Raw genomic sequence first — 25,914 nt, forward strand, 5'->3', positions numbered from 1 at the left:
TATCTGGAAGAAGTTACCGGACGTTTTCTGATACATACTGTGCTTAAGCAGACAATTAGCTATTCATTCAGCTGGGAACTTCTACTGCGATTGGCTCCAACGTTCTTGTGGTATGCATGACTAAAATGACATTAAGGAGATTACCATCTGGTCGCTTATTTGCAGCAGTCAATTTGTCGGAAAAGAACTAAGCTGCTCCGTTTTAAGTCTTGTCCCTCCATTTCGAGTTTCTTTTCTGCATATATAGAGCTGAGCCAATAAAAGGACATGGTCATAGACAAGGATCCAGGTCTAAAGGTGCATAAAGATCCTTCATACCTACCCTCGGTCACCGCACAACAGGGGGCTCAACTTGGTCAAAATCTTCATAATCTTGCTCTTTCGGTGAAATTAGAGTTAAGTATGATGAGTAGGTCCCCAGGTTTAAAAGAGCAGGGAGATGTCACCAGGGATGCTTTCACTCAGCTGGGTATTCCAAATTGGTATGAAATGCCTCTGAGCTGGATCTCTTGGAGTTAAATGTTGCCACGCCTGGCCCAGTACAGAATGGCCATGCAAAGTTGGACTTTGCAAATGGCCTGTCTGACATCCAAATGTAGTACCTACGTCTCAATTGGGAAAATCCTAAGACCTCTCACCTTGGCCTGGAGGGGTGAAGCATAGTCCCTTAGGGATATGTCTCCTTTGGCAAATTCCGTTGAGTTTGTCGGTGAGGGGGAGGTCATGCTGAAGGATTATACTCTGTCAGATAAAGACTTACTTACCATGAATCCGCTGTTAGAGGCATGCTTGAAATCACCTCACCTGCAGTTCAGGAGAGAGACAAGTTGTTTCAGCTCTCGCTATATCAGCTCAGTCGTCAATCCCTGCCCGCCTTTTATACCCATACCTCTTCCATGAGGGGTTCTACTGGCTCTCTGAACTCCATTATTTGCAATACATTTATGTCTTCTAGGGCTCAATGGTACTCGCAGACGTCCAATTGTGGAGGGGAAGGTGGTTGGGCTTCATCTGAATATTGTTTTGATTTGAGAAAGATTTATCTTCTATTTTATCTTTGCTAGGAAGATTTGTGTCTAATTCCGACCATGTGTTGGGTGTGCTGTATCCAGTCCTTTTGGGGGGATTCAAAGTCTCATTTCTCTGTGGTCACGTCAAATGTCAGTCCAAAATGTGTAAGAATTCGACTTGGGTGGTGAACTCTGCTCCTTTTGCACTCCGTGGAGCTCGCGGAGTGCAGAAAACTCCACTTCGCGTAGTGCAGAAAAGTTTTTTCCCTGCTCGCGATTGCAAACGGTAGGAGCGCGAGCTGCTGCTCGAGTAGAATTTCTATCCAAGCGGCAGGAAGACTAGCGCGACCGGCGTAGTTTCGAGTAGCAAAACTCCGCTAACGACGCCCAGGCCTGGTAAGAATTGAAAGCTGACTGCGTGGTCAGTGGTGTGGCTAAAGATGTTTGCATTCAAGTGGGGCAGCCTTGCTGGTTTGAGGTTCCTCCATACAAGCAAACAATGGTAAAATCTAAATAACCGGAGGACCATATATACTCCCTAAGGTCATTTTTTATGGGGTGCAATTCAGATGTCATAGAGGATTACAGGGCGGTAAAAATATTCCAAATTTTTTTTTTTAAAAGGGCAAATAATTCTGGTGGGGTTTCCACCTCTTCTTCTGAATTCATTACTGACCACTCCACAGCTCCTTTTAAGGTCACACAGATGGTCACAAGGTGGTTGGGAGGGCCATACTAAAGGGCCCAGGGACTAATAGGTATAAACGGAAGAGAAAAAAGAAACAGCTTAATATGAAACGCAAGCTAAAACAATTACGATTTGCAAGTGCATTACTAATGGGCAGTGCAGAACATGCTCTATCCATTTCCTCACAAATACTAACTTTCCTGATGGTGTTTCCTCCTCTCTGGCCTCAGCACCTGGATGATTATAAAACCCTATCCCACATACACCGATTGATGAGCTGGAGTAGTCCGGATTTAGTGCAGCATGATGAAAAAGGGGGCCGGCATCTCACAGCGACAGAGGTGTCTCTGATTCACATGACAGTACAGATGGGGTGAACCCCGATGGCGGTTGTCTAAGAGTGTTTATGAGCATTGGGGGCACGGGCGGATGTTGACTCCCCGGTGTCTCTCAATTGGTGGGGCATGGAGACGTTATCAACAGGAGTCTCCTTGAAAAGATGCCCACGAAGCATGAGCAAAGGCCCTGTAGACCCCTTAACGAGGATGCACATCCTTTTCTTCCCCTCTCACATTGCCCGGGCATAGGAAGAAGATAACTCCAAAACTGAAAGGGGGCCAGAAGGGTCTAGAAACAGCCCCTATCTCAAACACACTGTATTTTGCTATTCTGTTTGATCAGGAATTTGATCCTTTGAATAGCCACTTTATTCTACACTCTCTATTGGAAATGGAGTCATTGAAAGCGACATTAAAAATGTTTATATACATCCATCCACCCCTCTGCCTAGCCCTGGAGTAACGTTTAGCTCCAGGATTATTGTAATGCTAATTCTGAAGAATGTTGGGTATTTCCTTAAAATGGGAATCAATGTAATCTATGTAGAGCCTAGTGTAGAGTTTAACTGCAATATTCCCAAAATAAATAGTCAGAAAAATGTCCAGGACCCAGTGCTGAGAGTGCCTGTTAAACCCAAGCATATCACCATTTCTGTAGGTAAGGAGAGTTATAAATATAATAGAGATGGCAGAGCTGGGTTCTTGGGGGATCTGAGCGGGGATATGAGTTATCGAACTAGAATTGGGTAGCGGGAAAACTGAATGGCATCAAGAAACCCATAAAGCATCAGCGTTGTGGTGGTACCCCGGGAAACACTCATGTCCTGGAATATGGTAGGTCTGGGACAAGCTGATTTGAAAGTTAATTCTGTAATGCACCTTGATCCCTTGATTTTATGTTTGCAGGAAATTTGGGCCTGTTCTGATTTTGCTTTTGGGAAATATTTTGTTGTTTCTTGTGGTACTAAAGTAAATGCTAATGGGCATGCTACTGATGACATCGCCATTGCGCTTAAAAATAACATAATTGAAATCAAAAAGTATTACTTCACCCTTAGAACCTATGTCTCTTCTTATAATTTTCATTCCTCTCATGGCAAGTCCCTAATTGATTACATGGTGGTGTTACATCAGATGATTAGTACATGCTTGCACCTGAAGATATACTGCGGTTGGATTTAGGTTACCACAATATCCTCTCTATCGCTCTTGATTTAGACTTAAAGGTCTTTGGCACCTGGAATACCGCAGTGGATAATGTAGCCTATAATAAATCAAAAGGCCGCTCCTTTTGGTCCTGCAACAACATAAAGGCTTTGGGCGAATGTCAATGCAAATTTTGGCCCAGTGGCTGTACTGCAGCACAACCATATTTCATGATAAAGCCATATGAATTATTTTCGATCTTATGGGAGTAAAGTTAAAGGATTAAAACCACTTAAAAAGGTCACCTGGGCTTCAAAAGTGATAAATCATGAAATTAACGATAAATCAGGCAATAAACAACCTTGTAAGCAAGCAATTTATGTCTTTCACAATATCTAGACAGGTGGAAATGTTCCACCTTAAGTGCAAGAGGGCTAGATTGAAAGTGACAGAACGAAGAACAGAAGAGGATAGGAAATGGATTAATTCTGAGGGAAGCTGCTACTTGTAACAATTTTAGAAAATACTTGGCTATTTTTGCCCAAAATTGCGATTCTAGAGTTAGTGCTCAAGCACTTCCGAATTTGGATGATGTCTGGACCCAATACATTTCAGAGTTGTACACATGTAATTTGTGCAGCAGTGACACTCCTGTCCTAAAAGCTATGACAGTTAGTGACATTTGAAAGTGGTGGGGCGTAAAAGTTGAGTATGAGCAAGCTAAATGAGCAAGCTGAATTGGCAAATGTGGATTCCAGGGGGTCCTCCTTCCCCAGAACATTTTTGAAAAAAGATAGCACATGGTGCAATTGAAAGCAAGTTTTATAAAGCAGTGGGAATGTATAGTCTTGAAATATTCAACACATTAAAAAAGTGCCCGATATATTATTACATTAATGTGTACAGCACAGCAAGTTCAGGCCCCTTAAAGTGTGTGTTAGCCCAGTGTATTGCACTGCATGCAGCATCGACTTCTGAAGAAAATGCTCAAACAAGGCATCGGGAAGCACCCGCAGCTACTGGCTACAATCAGTCATATAGAAATAGATGCAGACAGGTCTTTAAGTTGGATGAAAAACAGTGGCGGCTCTCTGATTCGTATAGTGTGCCACCGGACTGTTATTTAGGTGTCTATCTGAGATATTATTGCATTCAGATATATAAACATACCATTATCAGTCCAGCAAAGAGACATAGTGCTACAAAGGCAACATGAAACAGGGAAAGTAGTGTAAATTCACTGCCCAAGCAGCGTGACAGAGTGTTCTGCAATGGATACATTTTTCTTTGTTCAGGTATAGGCAAAGAGACCGGTGAGGAGAGCCTGAGCTATAAATAAGGCTTTCAAATTCTAGTCCTAGGGATTTCTTTGCCAAAAATAGTTTTCAGATGTGTTTGTACAGTTGTTTCAGTTTAAATTAACCCGAACTACAACTCCTTGAATGCTGCAGGTTGTTAAAGGAAAACCCACGGATGAAAAATATAGTTTCTGATGACAGATACAGGCTATGCTACAACGTCATTGCAGGCTGCCTGCTGTCGTAGCTCTTTTTGTCCTCCAGCACACGATAATATAAGCATACAATTTGTTTGACAGTAATGTTACAGAATTCAAAAATACCTTTGTTCATCTGTTCCTTATTTTCTTGTTATGTTCTTAGCTAACACATGTTTCGTCACCATGGGGAATCAATCCCGCGACTTGATCAGGGCTGTGAAATATATCTTGGTTGTTATTATCTTCTTGCTGGTTCTACTTCCATTGCAGCCTCAGTTTTCAAGGTATTTTCATGCGTTGTCGTTGATCTGGATCAAGATCCTGTTATGTTCTTTTCCTCATACTCACTGCGTGTTCCGCAGTGTGTCTTCCGGCTTGGCGTGTACGCTCCATTGTCAGTCTGTGAGATTGATTCCCCATGGCGACGAAACACGTGTTGGCTAAGAACATAACAAGAAAATAAAGAGCAGATGAACAAAAGTGTTTTTGAATTCTGTAACATCACTGTCAAACAAATTGAATGCATATATTAGCGTGTGCTGGAGGATTGACTTAGGTCACCTACTGAGGAGGAGGGTGTTCTCCCTACCCCCAAGCACTGCATTACACTTGAGAGATATCTAAATAATATCACACAGGTCTAGGGTGTGCCATATCCCTTGATAAATTCACCCAAGTCACAGACAACCTATGCTGTCGTAGCTGTTTACGTCACATTATTTGTGGTTAAAACAGTTACTTTGTAACCACACGGCTACAAAACAATCACTTATTGGGGCTAACAGTTATCTATAAAATTATCCGTTATTTCTAGGAGTTGCCATGTCATCATGTGCACCACCTTTAGCCGACCAGGTTTGTTTATAAGTCTACAGTATGTTGTATTCTTGTACTTGTATTTAATTTTGGTTTTTCTCATTTAAACATAGGCTTGGGAGTCTTGGAATGCATACACACGGGCCAAGAAGCAACTTGGCAGTTATGTAAATGATACATAAATACACAACGAATGCATACATGCTCCAAATCAAATGTTCCTCCGTTTATAAGAGGTATACCATGGAATATAAACAAAAACATGAGCACTTACATCATGCACAGCAGTCAACAATCCTGCAGCGGTGGAATTAAAAAACATGAACAGCAGACCATCTTTTTCTAAAAAGTCTGCCAGAGTTTTCTGATTCCACTCTGATTGTTCTTCTAGATTCAACAGGCAAATTATTTGCTAACAGCATTCTACTCTTATCTCCAACAGCGGGCTATAGGAAATAACATCATTACCGCAGAGCAAGCTAGTTTTCGGAATAATTGTGGATCCCTTGATAACATTGCGGCATTATAAACGGTCATAGAAACATATTCCCAGTTGAGAGGTATGCATGCGTATTCTGCATTTATTGATTTCTCTACAGCGTTCGATAGGGTAGACCGAGGGACGCTGTGGACAAAATTACATTTGCTAGGAATTCTCGCTCCTCTTCTGAGGCTAATCATAGGACTTCACTCTTCTATGTAGACCCAAGTGTCGATGGGTGGGAACCTAGGTCTAACACAAAGAGTTATGAGACATAATGGATTGAAGAAGGGATGTCTATTGGTGCCACTGCTGTTTTCGCTTTACATTCCCAATCTTTCCCACAGAGTAAGAATGGTGAAGGTTGTCCCCCCTAAACTTGGCTCTGTGGACGTATATTGTCTTTTATACGCCTGTGATGTAGTCCTGTTGGATTTAATGCCAATAGGAGCTCAAAGGCTTCTCAGTGCCTTGGAAGATTATGCCGCAGAGCACTGTCTAAAAATAAACATCTTAAAAAGTTATGTTTTGACTTTTAGAAAGTAAGGAGCTAGAATCATATAGGATGTTAATTGGATCTTGGGGTGTGCTAATATGGAAAAGTGCAATTTTACCTGTATTTGGGCAAGATTTTTTCTAGCAATTGTTGTGACAAAGATCACATGAACCATTGCACATGTAAAGGCACTCTCCCAAGCTTCGGCTATTAACAGATTGTATAAGAGCTGCGGGAAAAGGCACTTTGCACATGTCCTGTTCACTTATAAGACAAAAAGTCAGCCTACATTAAGTTATGCCTGTGAAGTGATAGGCATGAAACTCTGGACCTTTTTTGCCACAGTGAATGGGCGCCTTTGGTGCCAAATTTGCGATTTGAATTCTCTGGCCTCTTCTCATGTTCTTCGGCTACCTACCACTATCGTGCTCGCTCTGGCTACAGTTCTGTGGTGGGGAAACTGCTTGCTCGGAAGTGAAATGGGGTAAATTTGTGCCTCATTAAGGCATAAAAAATTGAATATCCTGAGGGAGAAAAGTGTATTTTATTTTCTATCTTTATAATGAAATGTGTAAGTTGCTAAAATTGGAGATTTTTCATTGCCAAAATCCCTTGTCAAAAATATTATTAAAATATTCTGTGTACACAGTAAACCTGGAAAGGGATCGTTTGTTCTATACACAGCATGCGAAAATGTGGTTTTTCAAGAACGCAGTATTGGTAAAATGCCCCAGCCTTACTTTATTTGGAATCTCTCACATGGAGTGCATAGAAATATTTTGCTTTTAAGGTTACATTTACTTCCTCTGTGTGAGATTGCAGGAGTATGGGAAGGCGTACCAAAGGAAGGGAGACTCTGTGAATTATGTTCTAAATATGGACAAGACTTAAAACATGTGGTCTTTACATGTTAAACATCACCACTTTTTAAGACCGATTTTTTAAAAGTATAATGCACATTCGGCAACCGAGGCTCGCCAATGTTGATTTGCCCTCCCCTCATGAGATGTTTGCGCTAACAATTTTAACTTCTTCAAATGTTCATTAAATGGGCTTTCATCTCTCCTATGTCTATGTTAGTTGCAATTATGCTTGTGTATATGTATGCGTGTTTCTGCACTCCTGCAGTTTATAAGGGTAATGTTGTGAATGTCGTAATTTATGTATCCTACTTAACTCATGTACCCTATATGTCCTATTTGCACTTCAAATGCATTCACTTTTGGGCCTGTTTCTATTTTTTGTTGTAATAATTTATTGTGTAGTGTGTTTTATGGATGTAATTCGTACTTTTTATGTGGACCTCCATCAGAGTTCTAAAACATAAATAAATAAATTAATTGATTGATTGACCTCTTTCACAGTAATTTTACACCTTCAATAATCCTTCTGCTGCCTACAAAAAAACATGATCCCTCATAAAACGAAAACTTTTGGGTCCAGTATGGGTTAACAACTGAGATCCAGATCAACAAAGTAACTCTTTGACGCTCATTTATGTTGCTGCGTCAATTGCCCCACTAATACCACATGACTGCGTTACATTACAGAAAGTTTGTAAAGAATACCACCATTAAAAGGCTTGGAGGATCAGCGTGAGAAAACGTACAGTAATCTGGGAACTAACATTGTTGATCTGTTATTCCTCATTCTTTCCACCTGAAAGCTAAATCTGCCGATACTACTGCATGCTAAAGTTATTATTGCATCCAGGACACATGTCAGGGGGTACACGCGGGTAGACTGCATCCACCCACTATTTTCACAGGGTTGACCCTGTAGCCACTGAGACCAAAGAAATTGGGCCACACGGAAATATGCTGAACTTGACCCAGAGTCATTTTCAGACACTGGGACATGTTCAGTAGCTCCTGCACCTTGTCTGCTTTCCATTCCCAGCATCAATGTGCAGGCACCTAGGAAGACTTTTTTATTTTCACCTCCAGCTGTGCCAAAGATAAAGGCCAAAGTTAGGGGCCAGGGCCATCAGGCCTCCTTTTGATCGAGTATCCTGACCAGACCCAGACGTGGTCTGTACCTCACACTTGAATGCAAATGCAAGGGAGGGGAAACAAAAGCACACAGCTTGATAATCACTTCACAGGTACTTGAGAGAGTCATGCTTTTGACTTAGTTCAGTCCCTATATATATATGTTGATGCACTGTAAGAATGTCAGATGTGTTGGTCTGTCCCAGTAAATAACAATTTAAATAGCACAGTTTTATTTATTTGCATAGCGCTAGTCATCCCCGTCCAGGGTGTCAGAGCGCTTTACGTAACATACACCTTATACAGTGACAATAAGTCATGCAAGTGTAAATCAACGTACAAGATGTGTTACATAAGACAGTTAGGGTTACAAGGTGTAGGAGTCACATGTCCTTCATAGCTCACTGTGCCTTAAATTACAAGGATTACAATTTATGAACTGCACGTAACAAAAGGAACTCTGTGTTGAAAGCAGTACCCAACTTACCTATCTACATAAATAAAAGTCTGTCCTCTGCTTGTTATTAGATGTGCTTTGCAGGAGACACATTAACCTTCTATACTACTTTGTTTCAAATCTGGGACTACATACAACATAGATCTCTCCAACAAAAGCATTATCCTCCAGAATTATTTTACCATTATTACTTTCATGAGATTTACTGGGCACATAAATATCTCTGCAGCAGGAGCCTTAATCCATAAAATATCTTGAAATGCAGACTTAGCAACCACTAATCTACTGATATGCTTCTCCTTGTTGCAGTTTCTTTGTGGCAGTGTTAAAAAAAATACCTTTATTAGTTGAGGCCCAGATTTTGGGTCGGGTTTGCACCATTTTTTGGCACAAACAAGACTCAAAATCTAATCTATTAAATTAATGTGCTTTAGTGTACTCATATTATACCCGATAAACATTTGCGTACGGTCTTAATATCTGATGCCACTTCATGAGATGTCACTTCTAGTGAGGTCACTTCCTATGATGCGACATGCGAAGTCACGCGCCATAGTGTCACTTACATAGTGCCTAACTTGGTTAGTCCCTCCTCTTCTCTTTTCGCACTTGTTCTCTGATTGCATGGAAGCACTTACACCGGATTTGTCACCTGGACTGAACTGAGGCCCTCCTAGTCTTATGCTGCAAGGGCCGCGGGAAGTGTGCAGGGCGAGGGGGCCGGCGCGTACATTCAGTTCTGGTAAACACACGGTCCCGCCGCACCATTCATATTCCTCGGGAACATTCCCCGGTAGAAAGCGGAGAGCACCTGCAGCTGTTCACATGCTCTGCAAATATTATTGCTTAGATTAACATTCCGGGGCTGGTGCCAAGGTGGCGGTAATGTTTCTGTTCAAAGCACTGTTTGTGTAAAGGTTCTTACCTCGGTGCCCGCCCACTAGAGCCAGTACTTTCACCGTGTACACTTGAGTCAACGGGGGGCCCGCTGCCACAGAGGGGGGTGCGAGGCTCTTCAGCACTGCATTTCTCACACATACACACGCCATTTGTCTAGTGCCTACCATCTGCTATTGGCCTGGCTTTGTAGCGCTAACCGCATCCCGAGTCAGCCTGTGATCATGTGTTGGGAGATATGTTCTGCTCAGTGTGGGCTATAGCCATGGCGACAATGTGTCTTGGCGCCTCCCTCTGACCTCCTTCTCCGCTGATTCCCTCACCAAGTCCCCATAATCACTCTCCCACATGCATTTCCGGGCAATTCATACCAGTGTAGGGTGATCACTTTACATCACACAATACACAGAGGCAAGGATTCAAACGTGTGTAAATCTGTCTGGAAAAGCGCAAACTCAGAATTTAAAACGTGACACCATGGTTGGGGGTTGGTTTTAGTAATAAAAATGTATTTCTAACCAAATGAACCCTTTTTACAACATTTGGATAATAAAAGACTGGATAAAAACCCTAACTTACGTACCTATACTTTGCAGTTTGCATGCAGCTCTTGGATGACAGTTAATAGCTAACTGTGCTATATTAGGATTTTAACCTATAAACTGCAAGTGACAAAAAGTTCTCTCTGACAAAAGCAGTAACCCAGTGACCTATTTACATTTTATGCACTTTGTGATCTGCACGGTACAACACATGCTTTGCAGCAGGCATATTAACCCTCTGCGCTACCTTATGAGGAGTGAAAACTGATACTCGTCAAACTCTGATCTCTCTCCAGCAAGTCCATTAATCACCAGAGTTATCTTGGCATTTTCATTGCAGCCTGAAAAAAACTCTAGCCAAGGAACGGGGCAGCAGGTGCTTTAAAAATCATAATATTCTTTAAAACACGGCGCCTCCCGTAGTCAGAGCCCTAGGTTGCACCTGTCGAACCGCCCTGGTTTTGCTCCTGTTCTCAGTTACATGGTTATGCTGTAGTCACTGAGCTGTGAGTATGTGATTTTGTTGTTTAGGGATTAGGACCAGGTGGATTCACTGTGTGCATGCACATTTTCTAGGTCAGTAGATAAGCCAGTTGCCCAATGGAAAGGAGATGTCATACATGCCAACATTTTGGAAGAGTAAAGTGAGAGATTAAAATAAATAAATCAGGAGAATGTATTTCTCCCATTGACTTCTATTGCAACCTGCATCGGGTCTATTGGTGTGTATGGGACTTGCAAGTGTACTGCTGCAAGATCTGATATCAGAAACTCAAATATAAGTTTGTTCAGTACTTGTCAGGAGCAGAGAGAAATCGCTATGGCAGGCACAGAAAGCGTGTCAAAAATGTTATGCACTTGCTTGCAGGAGCAGGTTACTAGCAGTGCATAATCTGAGTCACATAAGATCAGCCCCTGCCTCAGCGGCGTCTCCTCCACTAAGGCAGAGGAGCGCCGCCCCACTGCATTTTAAGCAGTGGAAAAAGGAAAAATAAAATTATCATAACACTACGTTATTATCATTTTATTTATTTTTCCTTTGTCAGGCAGGTTTGCGGGCGGACTTGGCTTGGCTGTCATCAACAAGGGGAGGAGTGGTGAGCACTTAAGTGCACATGATGGTTGGCCGTCCGTCTTGGATTTGCCAAACAGTCATGCACACTTTGCATGTTCTCCAACAGGCTGTAATACACAGCCTAGGGGGGGGAATGCACAGGCTCCCAGTGCCTGTCTGAGCGCCAAACCACGGCGCTCAGACCAATCACAACGCTCCATTGCAGCGTTGTGATTGGCTTACGGGATCCCGGGTGTGCTTCCTGTTTCAAGCAGGAAGAGAAGAGTACATCGCAAGGCGGTAGTCTGGGAGCAAGGTAAGTAACATTAAATTTATTTTTCCTATCCCTGCCCAACCTGTGCTACTTAGTGGCAGCCGCCACTGCCTTGCTATCTGAAGCTCGCCGAGGAACTGGGTTTTTGCATGCAGGAGACTAGCCTTGATTTGGTAGTCTCTAATCTGGACCGGGAGGGTTGGCATGTATGAGATGTATGTGTGCTGAGACTGTTGGTGGCAATTGCACCGAGAACCACCTATGTGACCTGCCTGAGACTTGTTGGATGTCTGTTAGGATTTCTGCCTTATGTGTTCTTTTAGGTGTTAGCTTGAGGTCTTTCTTGGAATAAGTTCAGTTAACAGGGACTGCCATCTGTAAGGTAATCTTTACTTGAAAACATTTTAATAGAGAAGAACAGTAGGGTTTTTAGAGCCTCAAAGTTGTACTTTATAAGCTTAATACAGTTATAGTAATTTATTTTAGACCAGTGGACAATGCTGTTGATGAATACAATTTACACAGTGAATTAATATTTGTTTGTTTTTAAATTATTTTTATTAGGCAGTGTATGAAAAGTTTTTGTGTTCTTGTCAATACATTCAGCGACACTGTAAAAAGAGTTTCATATGACTTTCCCTCACTCTATCTTTGGTAGCATTGTTTGATTGGTAGTTCTTCACACCTTTTTCAGTACTGTGGACAAATAGTAAATTGGACACATGTGGGGTTCTTTCTTTCCGCCTGTAGCAGAAAAATAAGGATGGTTTTTGTGGAGTCGCCCTCATGGTTAGCTTTATCCTCATGATTAGTGTAAAGCTTCAACATCTAGGTATGCTCTCTGGTACAGCTCCTCGGGAAATTCCAGCTGAACGTCCAACATAAGGATGACATCCTTATTCAATTATGGCTGAAAAACAGGCCAACTTCATATAATGCCAAGACCACAACTGCGGATTCTCAAGATTTTTTTAAATTGAAGATTATGTGAACGAGTGGGAAAATCAAGATAATTTTCAAGCCAGAGGAAAGGTTTGTGTGCTCCTGTTCTCCAAATTTGACAAGCCCTATCCCAGCATATTTCTTCACTCACTGGGATGTGACGATCCCTTCTGTTGTGGCAATCTGGAGAGGATAGATTAATTAACAAGATTGCACTGTGGGTAAATAAGAACGACAATTTTTTTCTGTATTGTAAATGCAATAATTTCGTCCAGCAAATGGAAAAAGGTTGGTTTCATGAAATGTGTACTATTTCTACAAATATTTATTTCTAAATCGCCATAAAGCATATTTTGTGATACATATTGCGTCATTTGCACTTTATGAAAATAAGCTTTTAATAATGTTGGAAACAAACACGCTCACCTCAGCTTGTCAGGTTTGTGCTTGTCATTGATGGTTTAAAATTATACAGGTTGGTCGCCTTATGACCAGCGGAGTTGTATGGGTCCTTGTGTCTCTCATTTCTGTACATTCCGAGGCATAGAGCTTGGCACAGGCAGGTGCTTCGTTTTGAGACCCGTCCTTCGCAGTTCTCTATACTCTCTGTTCTTCCATCGGTTAGAGCGCTAGATATGGAACCACCAGTTCGGAGCCAATGCTCTGACGTGGTATCACCTAGAACTACAGCCTTGTAATCTGGCCATTTATCACTGTGACAAGACTTCGTGAGTGTACATCTTATTCCAGACATGCTATATAATTTGGAAACTAATATATACTTTTAAGTTAGAGATTGGTAGCCACGCAAACTTGTAGGCATTTGTGAATCTAGGGGGTTCTTAGAGCCCAGTTCAATGACAGAAGCATAAACAGGTAGAGAATGGATCGTGTCTTTCCAAGGTGGTGTTAAACAACAGCCTGAGTTGTAATATACTTGTGCGCATGAACCTTATCTTGGGTGTTAGTTAGAATGGGGAAGCTGTATGCACAGCTGGTTATTGCATAGCTGTGACGTGCCTCTGCAATAAATCTGCTTAATTTACAACTAGTATCCATTTATTATGTGGAACAATATTCCCACAGAAAGTGAAGGATTGAGAAAACAAGCAAAGGCTGAGGAGGGATTTTTGAAGGTTATCATCTAGCAGGGATCTGGTCATGCGTTATATAATTACTATGGGCTGTAGTGGATGAGAAGTTAGTCTCTGTCTAAGTGGGGAGACAGTAATTGGTTCATTTGGTCATAGTGACATCCATCACAGAGCATTAACAACAAGAGGGTATGAAGCTTGCATTTGTGGCCAAAGATGGGACACTCGTTCCACCACAATAACCAGAACATTTCCCTGAGAAAGCTTCTGGGTAAGCTTGAATACACATTATGGGCCACTGTGGAGAAAGAGTTTGAAACCATTAGTGCTGGTTGATTATGCATAAAGGCCAGAAATGTGTTCTAATGAGCTTCTGCCCCAGTGAAGTCACTGGGACTCTATCTATTCTAGCATGTCGGAATGTTGGCAGTCACTAGAATGATGGAGCTGGGCAAAGATCTTTGGTTTGCATATGTTGGATATTTTTCCAATACATCTCTTTAATCTTCTGCTAGAGTCTATTTCTTCCTGCTGTTATCTATAACCTTTTCACATTTCTATGTACATTTTTAATAAAAACATTATCCCGTGTAGAAAACCACAGGTCTTTCCTGTGTTGGGCATCATTGATATGACAAGTGTGGTTTGTCCTGGGGAGGCAGGTAGGTTCAGGCAACAAAATATATACATGACGGCTGAGACAGAGGAGGTCAGTCTTCAGTGAAGACTAAATCTAACGGCTGATAAAGCAAAATGTTTGGGTTTTTACAAAAGTCATACCTTAAAGTGACTTGTAAATCCCCACAGTAACTTGGTAGATGGTTCTGCAGTGGACAGCCTTTGTTTGAGCTAATATGTGTTCACTGAAAAACTGTACACAATCCATAAATGTTCTGCTATTGTCACTATTCTAAATTTAATGTACTATATAGACTTTACACATCAGCCACAAACTTTACTCGAACCGTGTGTATCAGCATTAACAAGTACGCCAACTGCGCACTTTCCAACTGCAATCTTAACAGGTTACAGATGTTTTTCTACATCAGCTAACACACTTCTGTGATACAGTCACAGTAGGTCTCACACTATTCACACTTAGTAATACCAAGGTGTGTCTAGAACATCATCACTGATGGGTAAAGGCAATAAATTACTCAATTCCTTGGTAATAAAAGTATTTTAGGCTTCAAAGAGAGAACCAAAGACCTCAAAACGACCTAAAGGTTAATTTGTTTCAAGGAAAAGACCATGTCAAATGGCCACAGATTAATTGTGGAGTCAGGGTGGAAGTCTCACCAGTCTGCTTCAGAGAGCTGCTGGATTACTAGGCAGTTGTGTAGTAAATTGCTGTGCACTCTCTGAGGATACTTCTCTGTCCACCACTATTTGCTCAGACTTCTGCTTTTGGTGACTATAACAGCCTCTTACTCCTCGATTGCTGTAATATTCCATCCTTTTTTCTCACAGAAAGTCATTCTGTTACCGGCGGCTGCAGTATCTGAGCTCCAAGTACCAGATGCACGTACTCCTGAATGAGATGAAGGAGCTGGCTGGGCAGAAGAAGGTGCCCCACCGTGACTTCTACAACATCCGCAAGGTATGGAGCTGACCCCTCCACTCTCCCTGCCTCTTCATGACTGTGCACAGAGCTCTCACTAACAGTGGTGCAGCTTCATCGCACAATTGTCTCTCAGAAGAGAGGTGACTCCCTGGGTAACTCGGCTTTTGCATCATGCAATCAGGGTCTGTAATGCAAAATGGGGGTCTGACCGTCCTCAAACGCATCCAGTGGGGAGCGGTGTCCAGACTGCTTGACATAAAAGTGGATTGGGATCTTTTGGCATCTCTATGGGAACATCTAAAGTCCATACTGAATTAATGTCCTGTCAGCTTCTCCCAATGGACTTTAGGTTTTGGATATCCACCACTGGTTGTCCAGGGAATAGGAACAGCACCCTACACAGTCTGAGTAGGCGCTCGTGTACATCTACCTCCTGGCCACCCATATCGAGTAACTGTTGGCTTGGTCTTCTATATGAGACTAGTAGACCTGCTGCTCTGGCGGATGTCTATGTGTGAATGTCTCTCAGGACTTTTCCCTTAAGATCCACCTCTAACTCCCCGGGTTATTCCCCTTAGAATGTTCTGCGTTCTATTGCAGGTATTGTCATGTGCTTTCTAAAACTGCTTTCTTTTTGTACCTCATGAGCATTTAATATGACAACTTTTCAGCTGTTCAGCTTACTCAATGGCTAGCCTTTCTTGACTCAGTTAGTGCCCCAGACCCACGTCACCTGTTACTTGTTGAAGACCTCCATCCACTCAGTCTTTCTCTGTTAACAAAAGAACTATATTTTATTCCCCCAGGAGTAGATTTGCCTGTTAAGCTCAGACATACCGTTTTAGTTGTTGATTTTATGCTGTTTGAAAGCAGATGAAATATAGAAACGCTATCACAGCTGTTTGTCCTCCCTTTCTCTAATCTATCCATCCTTGTTCCTAGGTAGCCATGCATCCACCTGTCCAGTCATATGCCCACTACAATCTGACCAATCACAAGTCCACCTGTCCACCAAACTACCTTCCTGCTGATTCTCCCTTGCATCCAGTTTTAGTCTCGTCTTTAGTGCATCCAATAATGCTTAAAAACTTTATAATGCATCTTCTCCAACTGAGGAACAGCCTGCCCTTTCTAGGGCTTTCCCACTTACCAACACCATGGCATATGATACAACTGTCCAAAGAGCACATATTGGTGCTCTAAGTATTGGCTCTGTAAAGAATTTCAGCAAAGACATAGTAGGCACTGCAATAGCTTCCGAAACATCTGCCAACCCATACAAATCTCACAGAGCTGTAAAACTCCGTTTTCAAACACCGCAAACAGTACAGCATTTGTCACAAGGAACATGACGAAAAACAGGTTAGTTAACACCACACGATGTGCAGAAGGACATTCAGCACTCAGTTCCACAATAGGCAGAACAGCGCCTTTCATGAAAGTTTTTTTTTGCTGCAGTCACTTGAAGGCTTCCAGTCAATGGATTACAAGCGTTACCAGTAGACACACTATTTAAGATTTTTCTAAGACATAAGTTGTTGTTAAATACGAGTCTTTCCTGCCTACGGTCATTTCTGATTTTCATGTTAATCACACAGTTGACCTATTTCACCTAAAGAATTGCTTATGCACTACTTGTCAGAAAATATGGATATTACATCAGCAGGATTGCTAACGTAGAAGCGCCTGTTAGCGGCTTGTGACCTTCGGGCAGGTGACAGGACAGAGAAAGTGTCAAACATATTTGCTAAGGTAGAATGCTGCATGCCTGTTCTGCTGTATGGAAGCAGCTCTGGTTTCACTTCAAATGTGGTTGCATTACACTGACAGAGTCATGTATAGTAGAGCATGGCATTACACCCATGCCTTTGGTAAACGCTTCTGACTGGACTTTGATGCTAGGTAAAATGATCAAATGTGTCAAGCAACATTTAAGGGACTATTTTGGTAACCTACTTCACACACCCCCTTCCTCTCTAATAACTAACATGCCCTTTTCTTGCAACACATATGGGTATTTCACAGAATACTATTTAAAAAAGGAGTAATTATTTACATAGGACATTAGATTAGCAGCTTCCAGTCTGTTATGGATTTCGCACCTTACTCACCAAATTGTCCTTTGGGGAATATATGGTAAAGCAAATGATGAGATGATCTTATGTGATAAATCCAGTAAACAGTCTGAAGATGAGTTTCAATCTCCTTGCAATCTTTAGTAAATTCCCAGCAGGTTATTTTTCAAATTCTTGTTTTGGGGCCAGTGACCAGATGTGGTGAGTATGAGAAGCCTGTGTTTCTGATAAATAATTATGACTTCCTCTTGCAAGTGACTCTGATCATGTTCTTCCCTCTCAGGTGGATACGCACATCCACGCCTCGTCATGCATGAACCAGAAGCACCTTCTACGCTTCATCAAGCGGGCGATGAAAAAGTGTGCAGGAGAAATCGTGCATGTGGAGAATGGCAAGGAACAGACCCTGAAGGAGGTGTTCGAGAACATGAACCTTTCTGCCTTTGACCTCAGTGTGGATACCCTGGACGTGCATGCGGTAGGACGCTACCACATTTTGTCTGCCAGAGTGTTTCATCATGAATTGTAGTGCTAGGATAGCAAAAGTAATCATGGAAGGAAAATGCTTGGCTGGGCAATGGGGGAGGTGAACCAGGGGCCTGGCCCACAGCTGGGGACAGGAAACAGAGAGGCGATTGAGGAAGAATGTGGGTTACTGGAAAGCACACTTTATTGGATTCTATTTCAGCATAGGTTTTCACTCACTTTCACAACTTGGAGAAGCCTCACCAGCTCCTCCTGGAAGATCCTAGAATACTTTCAACAAAATAACACGTTGTACTTCAGCCTGAAAATACGCTCTATATTTTAAAACGGTCTGAATCCGGAAAGAGGCTTCCAGCAAAGAGAATTTTGGGATGTAGCTACACACCCAAGTCTCTACTGGTCATCTTTTAAACCCTTTCTAGCAGGTGACAATGCCCTCTGCTCTTCTGATGCAGGGGTAAGGGTACAACACCAATTTTGTGATCATTACGATAGAGTTTATTTTTTAAACACTGGAGACCTTGTCAGTCCTGGAAGGTTCTGTACTGCTGGTGGGAGCAATGTATGAAACCGCTGCAGCATTATTCTGCTTTCCACTGCAAAATTAGGCCTGGGTAAAAAAATATTAGAGACAAGTGGACCAAACAGTTGCATATTCGGTTATAGTATTTATGGTGAATTCTAGGGCAGGGAGTCCACGTTCCAGCCGTTTGTACCTCCCTGGCAGGATAATTAGATACATGGAACAGAGGTGGCCAACCAAGATGGATATCACCCATGGTGTGTGCGCCAGCGGTTGGGTGGATGGTGTCCCCCTTGAAGCCAGCATGCTAGAGGTAAGGAGTAGCACAGGTCGCAGAAAGTTTAGATACAGGAAAAGTTGCTCCTCTGAGCATAACAATGTTGCGATGTGAAGAACACTACTCTTGATAGGTCAGATTTACAGTTGGGTAGAGTGAACGTATAACGCTCTGCAGGTGGAGGTTAGTGAGCCGCTGGCAGTGGGAGACTAGGTATGGGTGCAGTAAAGACACTGCACTGGTGGTTTGTCTCCTCTCTCTCTGACCAGCGAGAAGGTGCCGGGGTCTACCTGGGGCAGTGCCGCCGGGCTGGTTGAGCGGTGTGGCCTCTGGTGCATCCCTTCCCGCAGATCAGAGAGGTTTGCTTGTAGATGGTGCAAGCACAGGGTCATGCAATCACACTCGTGCACCACACACCATACTGTTAGACTTTGATGGTGTCCCTCGAGGCCACTGGCTTGAAGACAACACGCTGCACAATAGCAGCACATTTTACCCATATTAATCTGTGGCTCTGACCTAAAGGCTAATAAATAGTTACAGTTTTATGTGTGAAATATAAAAAGGATTCCCATTTGCCACATCTGAGCCAGAGACAAACAAACATAAGACAGATGGACAGAGTAGTACCTTCAGACAGAGCTCATTCAGTACATTTTAAGCCTCATAGGGACAGAGAGGATCTCTGATGCACCGATGAGCATCTGACGTCTACCACAAGTGTGGACACCTGATACATGGTTCTCTAAAAAGCAGACTGACGGATTGGTAGTGGCATTTTAATACAAAAACAAGGCACCAGAATAGCATGGCCTAAGTGTCGTCTCACAAAAATATCTTGCCTTCAATATAGTTTACAAAAATATCATCCCATTGAAGTTAATATTAGAAAATCTGCAACCGATGGGATCATATTTTTGTGAACCATAGTTAGGACGCAACACTTAAGTCATACTATATTTTTGGTTGTGATATTCTAATGTGCAACCAAAAACAGAGAAACAAGTGACCAGGGGAGGCCGGGGGTTCAGCCTACCCCTTACTGCAATGGGGCTCTATAGTGAACAATACATAAACATTAAATTTTAGGTGATATATATATATATATATATATATATATAAATCAGATATGAGATTATCCAGTCCTTGTATAAATAATCATCCGGCAATCCGAGGTAGGTTTTAAAAACACTCAGTCTGTTTTATTTGTTGACAAAGTTACATCTACGCGTTTCGGCAGTCTCAAGCTGCCGTGTTCACGATTATATATATACATACATATATCAGAATAATATCAATAGGGCTCAAAAGATTGACTGGTTACATCCACCATTATAGGAAATCAACCTCCATGAGTTACAGTAATACCTCACATCTTAGCAGAGTTAATAAAGACATTTATTTTCTGGTAACATTCGAGCGGCAGATATCTTTTTACTGAAATTGTGGCCACACACCTGGAATACAGCAGGCCAGAATAGTATCAACTGAGATAGTGGTGATTCATTGTAATGCGATTTTGTAACCTAGGGAATCAGGTCGGGACAGAAGGATGGGAGAGAAGGAGAGTGTCAGGGGCAGAAAAGTTTGGAATGCTGACTAAAAAAGGCATGAGCAGAAGAAGAGCATAGGAAGCTAAAAGAAGTGAGTGTAGAACTGCCCAGGCGACTGGAGAGCTAGTTTAACACTGGAGAGGAGTGAGTAGGAGGTGCCCCCTGATTCTATTTGAGAAGATTTTGCTGTTTATATGGCAAAGTTGGGTTATTAGCATAAAATAATGGAAGAAAGGGGAGAGCCTTTGAATAAATGACCTACAATTCAACTATAAAGGTGAAATGCTCTTATAAAATGGTCTTATCACGGATGATTATCAAGCCTAGTGTATTTAGAAGTCCTAAGCAATGCTTTGTAATTTACGATGTTGGTGTTGTAGGTCACTGTTTCTGTTAGCAGACAGTTTATAAATGGCATGGGTATTTCTGTTCTAAGGGCTATAAATCTGAGGCAGACCCCATACTGGAGAAGACAGTTGTCTGTAACATTTGGATTTCAGTGTGGGTATCTTCCTTAGTTTCATAGACCCATCCTCCCTGATGCCTTGCCCTGAGGATAAAGAAGTTGCTTATCCCTGGTAACGCTCTTTCTGGCGGATACTCTATATATGCACTATCTACTTGCAGATTCCGCATCCTATAGATTTTCCCCAGGCACTAGAATGGATCCATAGGTTTTTCTGTAATAGCTCCCACATGCCAGTAGGAGACACCCTCAGAGTATTCTGAAGCTTTTCCCGCCTCCAAAAATGATGATGCAGAGCTGTATTTATGCACCACATATACATGCTGACATCAGTAACAAAAGAATCGGAAATCGGAAAGTGTGTTGGATATAAAATTAGCCTATATGCCTTTCAAGAGTACATTACATAGAAGAGGAATGATGGTGGGTCTGCAAGAAGTCTGCAGTTAGGTAGCGTATCCACCAGATGGGTAATTCTAAACACATAGTCCTTACCTTTTGAATAGATGCCAAAGCTGTATACTCCAAAAAGGTGGTAGGCCTGAGTAGGTTACGTCATGAGGTCTTACGTGACCAAACGTCCAAATTGGCCCTCCCTGCAGACCTAAGAGTTGATACAATAATGCCTAGTGAAGGTGCGGACAGACATCTATGTAGCAACCTCACAGATGTCCAGCACAAGAGCACCCCTAGGTAAAGCCATAGTGGCAGCCTTGGCTCTGGTGAAGTGAGCCTGAAGGCACTCAGGAGGCTCCTTTTTGGCCAAGGTATAGACATCTTAATACAGAGGATGATCAATGTCAATGAAGTCCATTTCTGAACTGCCCTTCCTTCTTTTTACACCGACTAAGAACTGGTAATCCTCCTGGTGCTCTAGCCCAATCTATATAAAAACTAAGGACTGTCCTTGGGCCCAGGTGATAAAGCCTTTCTTACTTAGAAGGATGTACTGGAGAGAAGAAAGTAGGGAGCCTGATGGACTACTCCACAAAGAAGGGTACACCAGTGCTTAATTTGAGCCAGTTGTGTCCGGTGTTCGGCACAAGCTCTTATTGGTTAGCACCAGGAAGGCTAGCCACATGATGGCACTGTTTGTCTAATTTTGTGATGAACACAATAACAGTTGTTTAATAAATCTATATATTTAAAAAATGACAAATACTTGCCATCTAAAGTTATAAACATAGCTTGGGTGACAGGTATTAGTCGTTTTTAATGTATATAAAGGCTGAATTGTCATTAGTAGCGCATTGGGTGGTGCAAGCTGCAGTGTTCTCCTGACAAGTGCCCAGGCACTTATTTCTTTACAAATTTTGTACAGGGTAACCCTACTTTTAGAAGAAATGGTGTCCGAGTAACACCTTGTCAAAAAAGAAGGTGGTGTACAGCACCACCACTTACAGCACCTGAGGCTCACACCCATGGCTTGCATAAGTGATTGTAATGAGTAAAATAATGGTCAAAGCATGTGTTGCTGTAGAAACACATGCTCTTCATACTCCTGCCATTGAGTGTTGGGTTCTGACATTTGCTAATTGTTTATCTTAGAAGAAGTCTTTTGAGTCATAGTATGCAGTGTTACTCACTCTTAGTGAGCAATGCACATAGGCACCATCCCTCCATGGGGTTTGGACGTGTACTGGCAGCACTCCAAGACTCGCTGCGTTCTCCTCATTTTTTTAGCCCACGCGGTGAATCCTAGACACCCAAATTCGGACAAAACTCTGTCGCCTGTTTTTTCTCTCGCTGATACAATTGACCTTGCATATTGGAGAATGCTCCCAGGCTAATGGAATGGATACCCTTCCAGTGCTGACCTCTGTGCCATGCAAAGTAACTGTGGTCGGAACATCATGAGGTTTGTAACCTCTTCGTCTCCCCCAACCATGTCAATGCTTCATGTCAAGCTTTTTTTGCCTTGCGGACGAAGAAAACACTACGGTACCGAAGAGAGAGGCATTAAGCACACCCCAAGATGTAGCAGCAGTATATCACCAACACGCCCAACATGTTTAGCAAACAAGAACCCTTCCACGCCGAGGAAAGTGAGGACCTCTACCCTTCAGGCTTTCCACAGCATCAGCTGATACCCAGCTCAGAGGCTGTCTCCTCCAGCACCTTCAACGCTAAGGAAGAAAAGGAAGCTCCACTGGGCTCCAGAACCAGATGTAGTGAGCCACCCTGCCCATCCGATAACTTGTATCACTTTCACCCTCCTGGGCCAGGCTTGGACCAGGAGGTATAAATAAAGTGTGACGTCAACGCTTGTGGCTGACGGCACGAACCAAGCTCCTGTGTAGACGTCCCGTTATTATATGCTCCCCAAAGTGTAGGCCTTGCCACCGCCCCAATCATATAGTGCCCCGCCACATAACACCAGCGACCATTGAATGAATATTTCATTCAAGATCATAAGTACAGCCAGCTCCAACACCCACTCAAAGCCTCCCAAGGGGCCTTGTGCCAAAGCAGGTCTCCACTGCCAAGGGAGTCAGGTCTCTGCCACTTTCTGTCAGGCTGGCACAGAACAAAAGAAGAAGCCGTCTAATGGTGTCAACTGCTTTTGGCTGTCGACCTTCAAAACCACTGACAAGCTTTGACTCCATTTGCAGCTGAAGGTTTCATTGATGCCAGTGCCCATCCCCTCGTCAACTCTGAAGCCATCATTGACCCTGAGAACACCTTTTGAAGACTAGCGCAGAAGATTGGGCACAGTCGATCCTACAAAGGCTATCAGAGGAGCTCAATGTGAGGCAGAAACCATCTTAATTCAACCCCTTACTGGGAAGATTATGGCATAACCACCTCCCCTCAAGCCCACAGACTCTGCTTTGGAAGAGGAAGTTGGTATTTGAGGAGGACCTTACATCAGAGGCCCCTCAAGGTCCCATGCCCAAGATGCATAGAGACAGGGGAACCAGCAATCTCCCCTATGCTTCACCTCCACTGCCTCCTTCATCTCCACTACCACCATGCCCAGGTACACCAGCCCCACTGCCTCCACCAGACTCACAAGTGTGATCTTCCACTACCCTTACAACCAAGGCATCACTTTTAGCCCTGTGGATCCTTATAATGCACCCTTTGAGCCAGGGCCCATTGACGACCCATGGAAAGACTACAATGTTGACCCCTCAGGCAACCCAGGCCTCAACCATTACCTTGTTAGGGAATCTCCCCCAACGATACCATGGCCTATCACGAGGTCAGTCAGTGGGAGGCTACCTTCCAAAAGGTGTACATGCAGTTCATCCATGAGGAAAAAAATTCCTCATCGAGGTGCTATCCAAGTCAGAGCAGAGAGTGACATTTCTGCCAGTTAAAGGGCATGCTCAAGTCTGCCACTGAGACAGTCAAGGAACCTGTGAAGGCTAGGTTAACAAAGCCCAGCATTGAGAAAAAGTATAAGCCCTCCCCCAGTGACATCAGGGGTATACACAATATTCTGAGAAAAAAGCAGAGGAGACAATATCTGAGGGCAAAACTATCTCCAATGCAAACATAGTCAGAACTGTCATGCGCCTTCTATGGATGATAGCATCCTGCATCGCCTAGTACATCACGCCAAGCTCCACATGAGCCAGTTTCAGGAAATACTCTTGGCTCATTGGTCACAAGAGGAGGGTCACTGGGAACATATAATGTTGGTAAACGCCTGCACCCATTTCTCTCTGAAGTGGTTGAATTGCAGCAACCTGTTGCTGGGCAGATTTTTCTCAAACCCCATTCCCCAAGTCATCATTACCATGGATGCTTCTCTTGAAGGTTGAGGGATTCATCGCGACCATATGACACTACAGGGGTTGGGCACCCCAATGGCAAGGGATGGCACATAAACTATCCCGAGCCGCTAGCCATTCACCTCGCTGTTAAGACCTTCTTCAAATCATTTGAGACAAGCTAGTCCTTATCACAGACATCACGACTGCCATGTATAACCTTCAGAAGCAGGGCAGCCCACACTCTCATCAGCTCCTGGCACTAGTGCAAGAGAGATTAGCATTGGGCTGGCTATCACTGCATATATCTTCTGGCGGAGTACATTCCAAGAGTGGACAACTACCTTGCAGACCTACTCAGCAAGACGCATCAACTTGTCCACGAGTGGTAACGCAGCTCCAAGTCCTTCTATGGTAGTTTCTACGTTGGGGCATTCCACAGATACACTACTCCCAAAAACACAAAATGGCAACATTTTGCCTGCAGGTTCCCACACTCACCATCCATGGGCAATGGATGAATTAGACAGAAATCTTTACCTATGCATTCCTGCCTGTCCCATTGCTTCTGCATCTAGTACGTAAGATGTGGTAAACATCTCTAATGCTTATCCTAGTAGCCGCCTCGTAGGCCAGATAGCCCTTGTACTCAACACTCCACAAGATGTCTATCAGCCCCCAGGAGAACCTCCCCAACAGGCCTGACCTTCTCACACAGAACCAAGACCAGATCAAGCACCCAGACCCTGAGGCCGCTCGGTCTAGCTACCCAACACTTGAGGTCCGCCTGTTCACCTCCCTGCATCTCCTGCAGCAATGCATGGACATCCTCCATGAATCTTGCAGGCCTACTACATGGGCCTTGTATGCTGCAAAGTGGAAATGGTTTATCCGCTATTTCATCTCCAATCAACTGGACCTTTTTAAGCCTAGTGTCTAAAATATTGTTTGTTATCATCCACAAAAGTCAGGCCTTGCCTACACTTCAATATGGCTATATATAGCTGCAATGGCCACATACTTGCAAAACAGGAAACTCACCTCCCTCTTTTGAATCCCAGCAATCAAAGCCTTTATCGAAAGTCTCAAGGGGGTTATACCCTTGCCCCTGTATGGAAACGCAATGTGATCCTTCCCAATTTCATTGAGCCACCAAATGAACCCTTGCATTCTTGACCATTGCAATTCCTTTCATGGGAAGTGACTTTCTTTGTGCCATAACATCTGTCAGATGCATTATTGAGCTACAGACCCATACAATTCATGAATCCTTTGTCTAGATTCACAGGCACCAGATAGTTCTCAGAACCAACCTAAAGTTCCTTCCCAAGGTGAACTTCCCTATACACCTCAACCAGAATATAGAAATGCTTTCCTTTTCCCTCTGCCAGACTCAGTAACAGAGAGAGCCTACATACAATAGTTGTTAAACATGCTCACATGAATTACATCAACAGGACCAAGCTCTTCTGCAGGTCTGATCAGTGGTTTGTAGCCTTTGCAAAACCTCACAAATGCCAGCCTATC

The 25,914-nt window shown here is 43.0% G+C and overlaps 1 protein-coding gene across 8 annotated transcripts in view; it reads left to right on the forward strand.

Annotated features, from left to right (window-relative positions):
• The window catches only part of AMPD2 (adenosine monophosphate deaminase 2), a 505,052-nt gene that overhangs the window by 423,968 nt on the left and 55,170 nt on the right, over positions 1 to 25,914 (forward strand). For all 8 annotated transcript variants that reach the window (XM_078644773.1, XM_078644774.1, XM_078644777.1 and 5 more), the window contains 2 exons: positions 15,195 to 15,324; positions 17,647 to 17,841. In XM_078644773.1, coding sequence (XP_078500899.1) covers positions 15,195 to 15,324; positions 17,647 to 17,841 — 325 coding nt within the window. The remainder of the gene's footprint in view (positions 1 to 15,194; positions 15,325 to 17,646; positions 17,842 to 25,914) is intronic.

This window comes from Lissotriton helveticus, chromosome 5_1 (genome assembly GCF_964261635.1).
Source record: "Lissotriton helveticus chromosome 5_1, aLisHel1.1, whole genome shotgun sequence".
Taxonomy (NCBI): domain Eukaryota; kingdom Metazoa; phylum Chordata; class Amphibia; order Caudata; family Salamandridae; genus Lissotriton; species Lissotriton helveticus.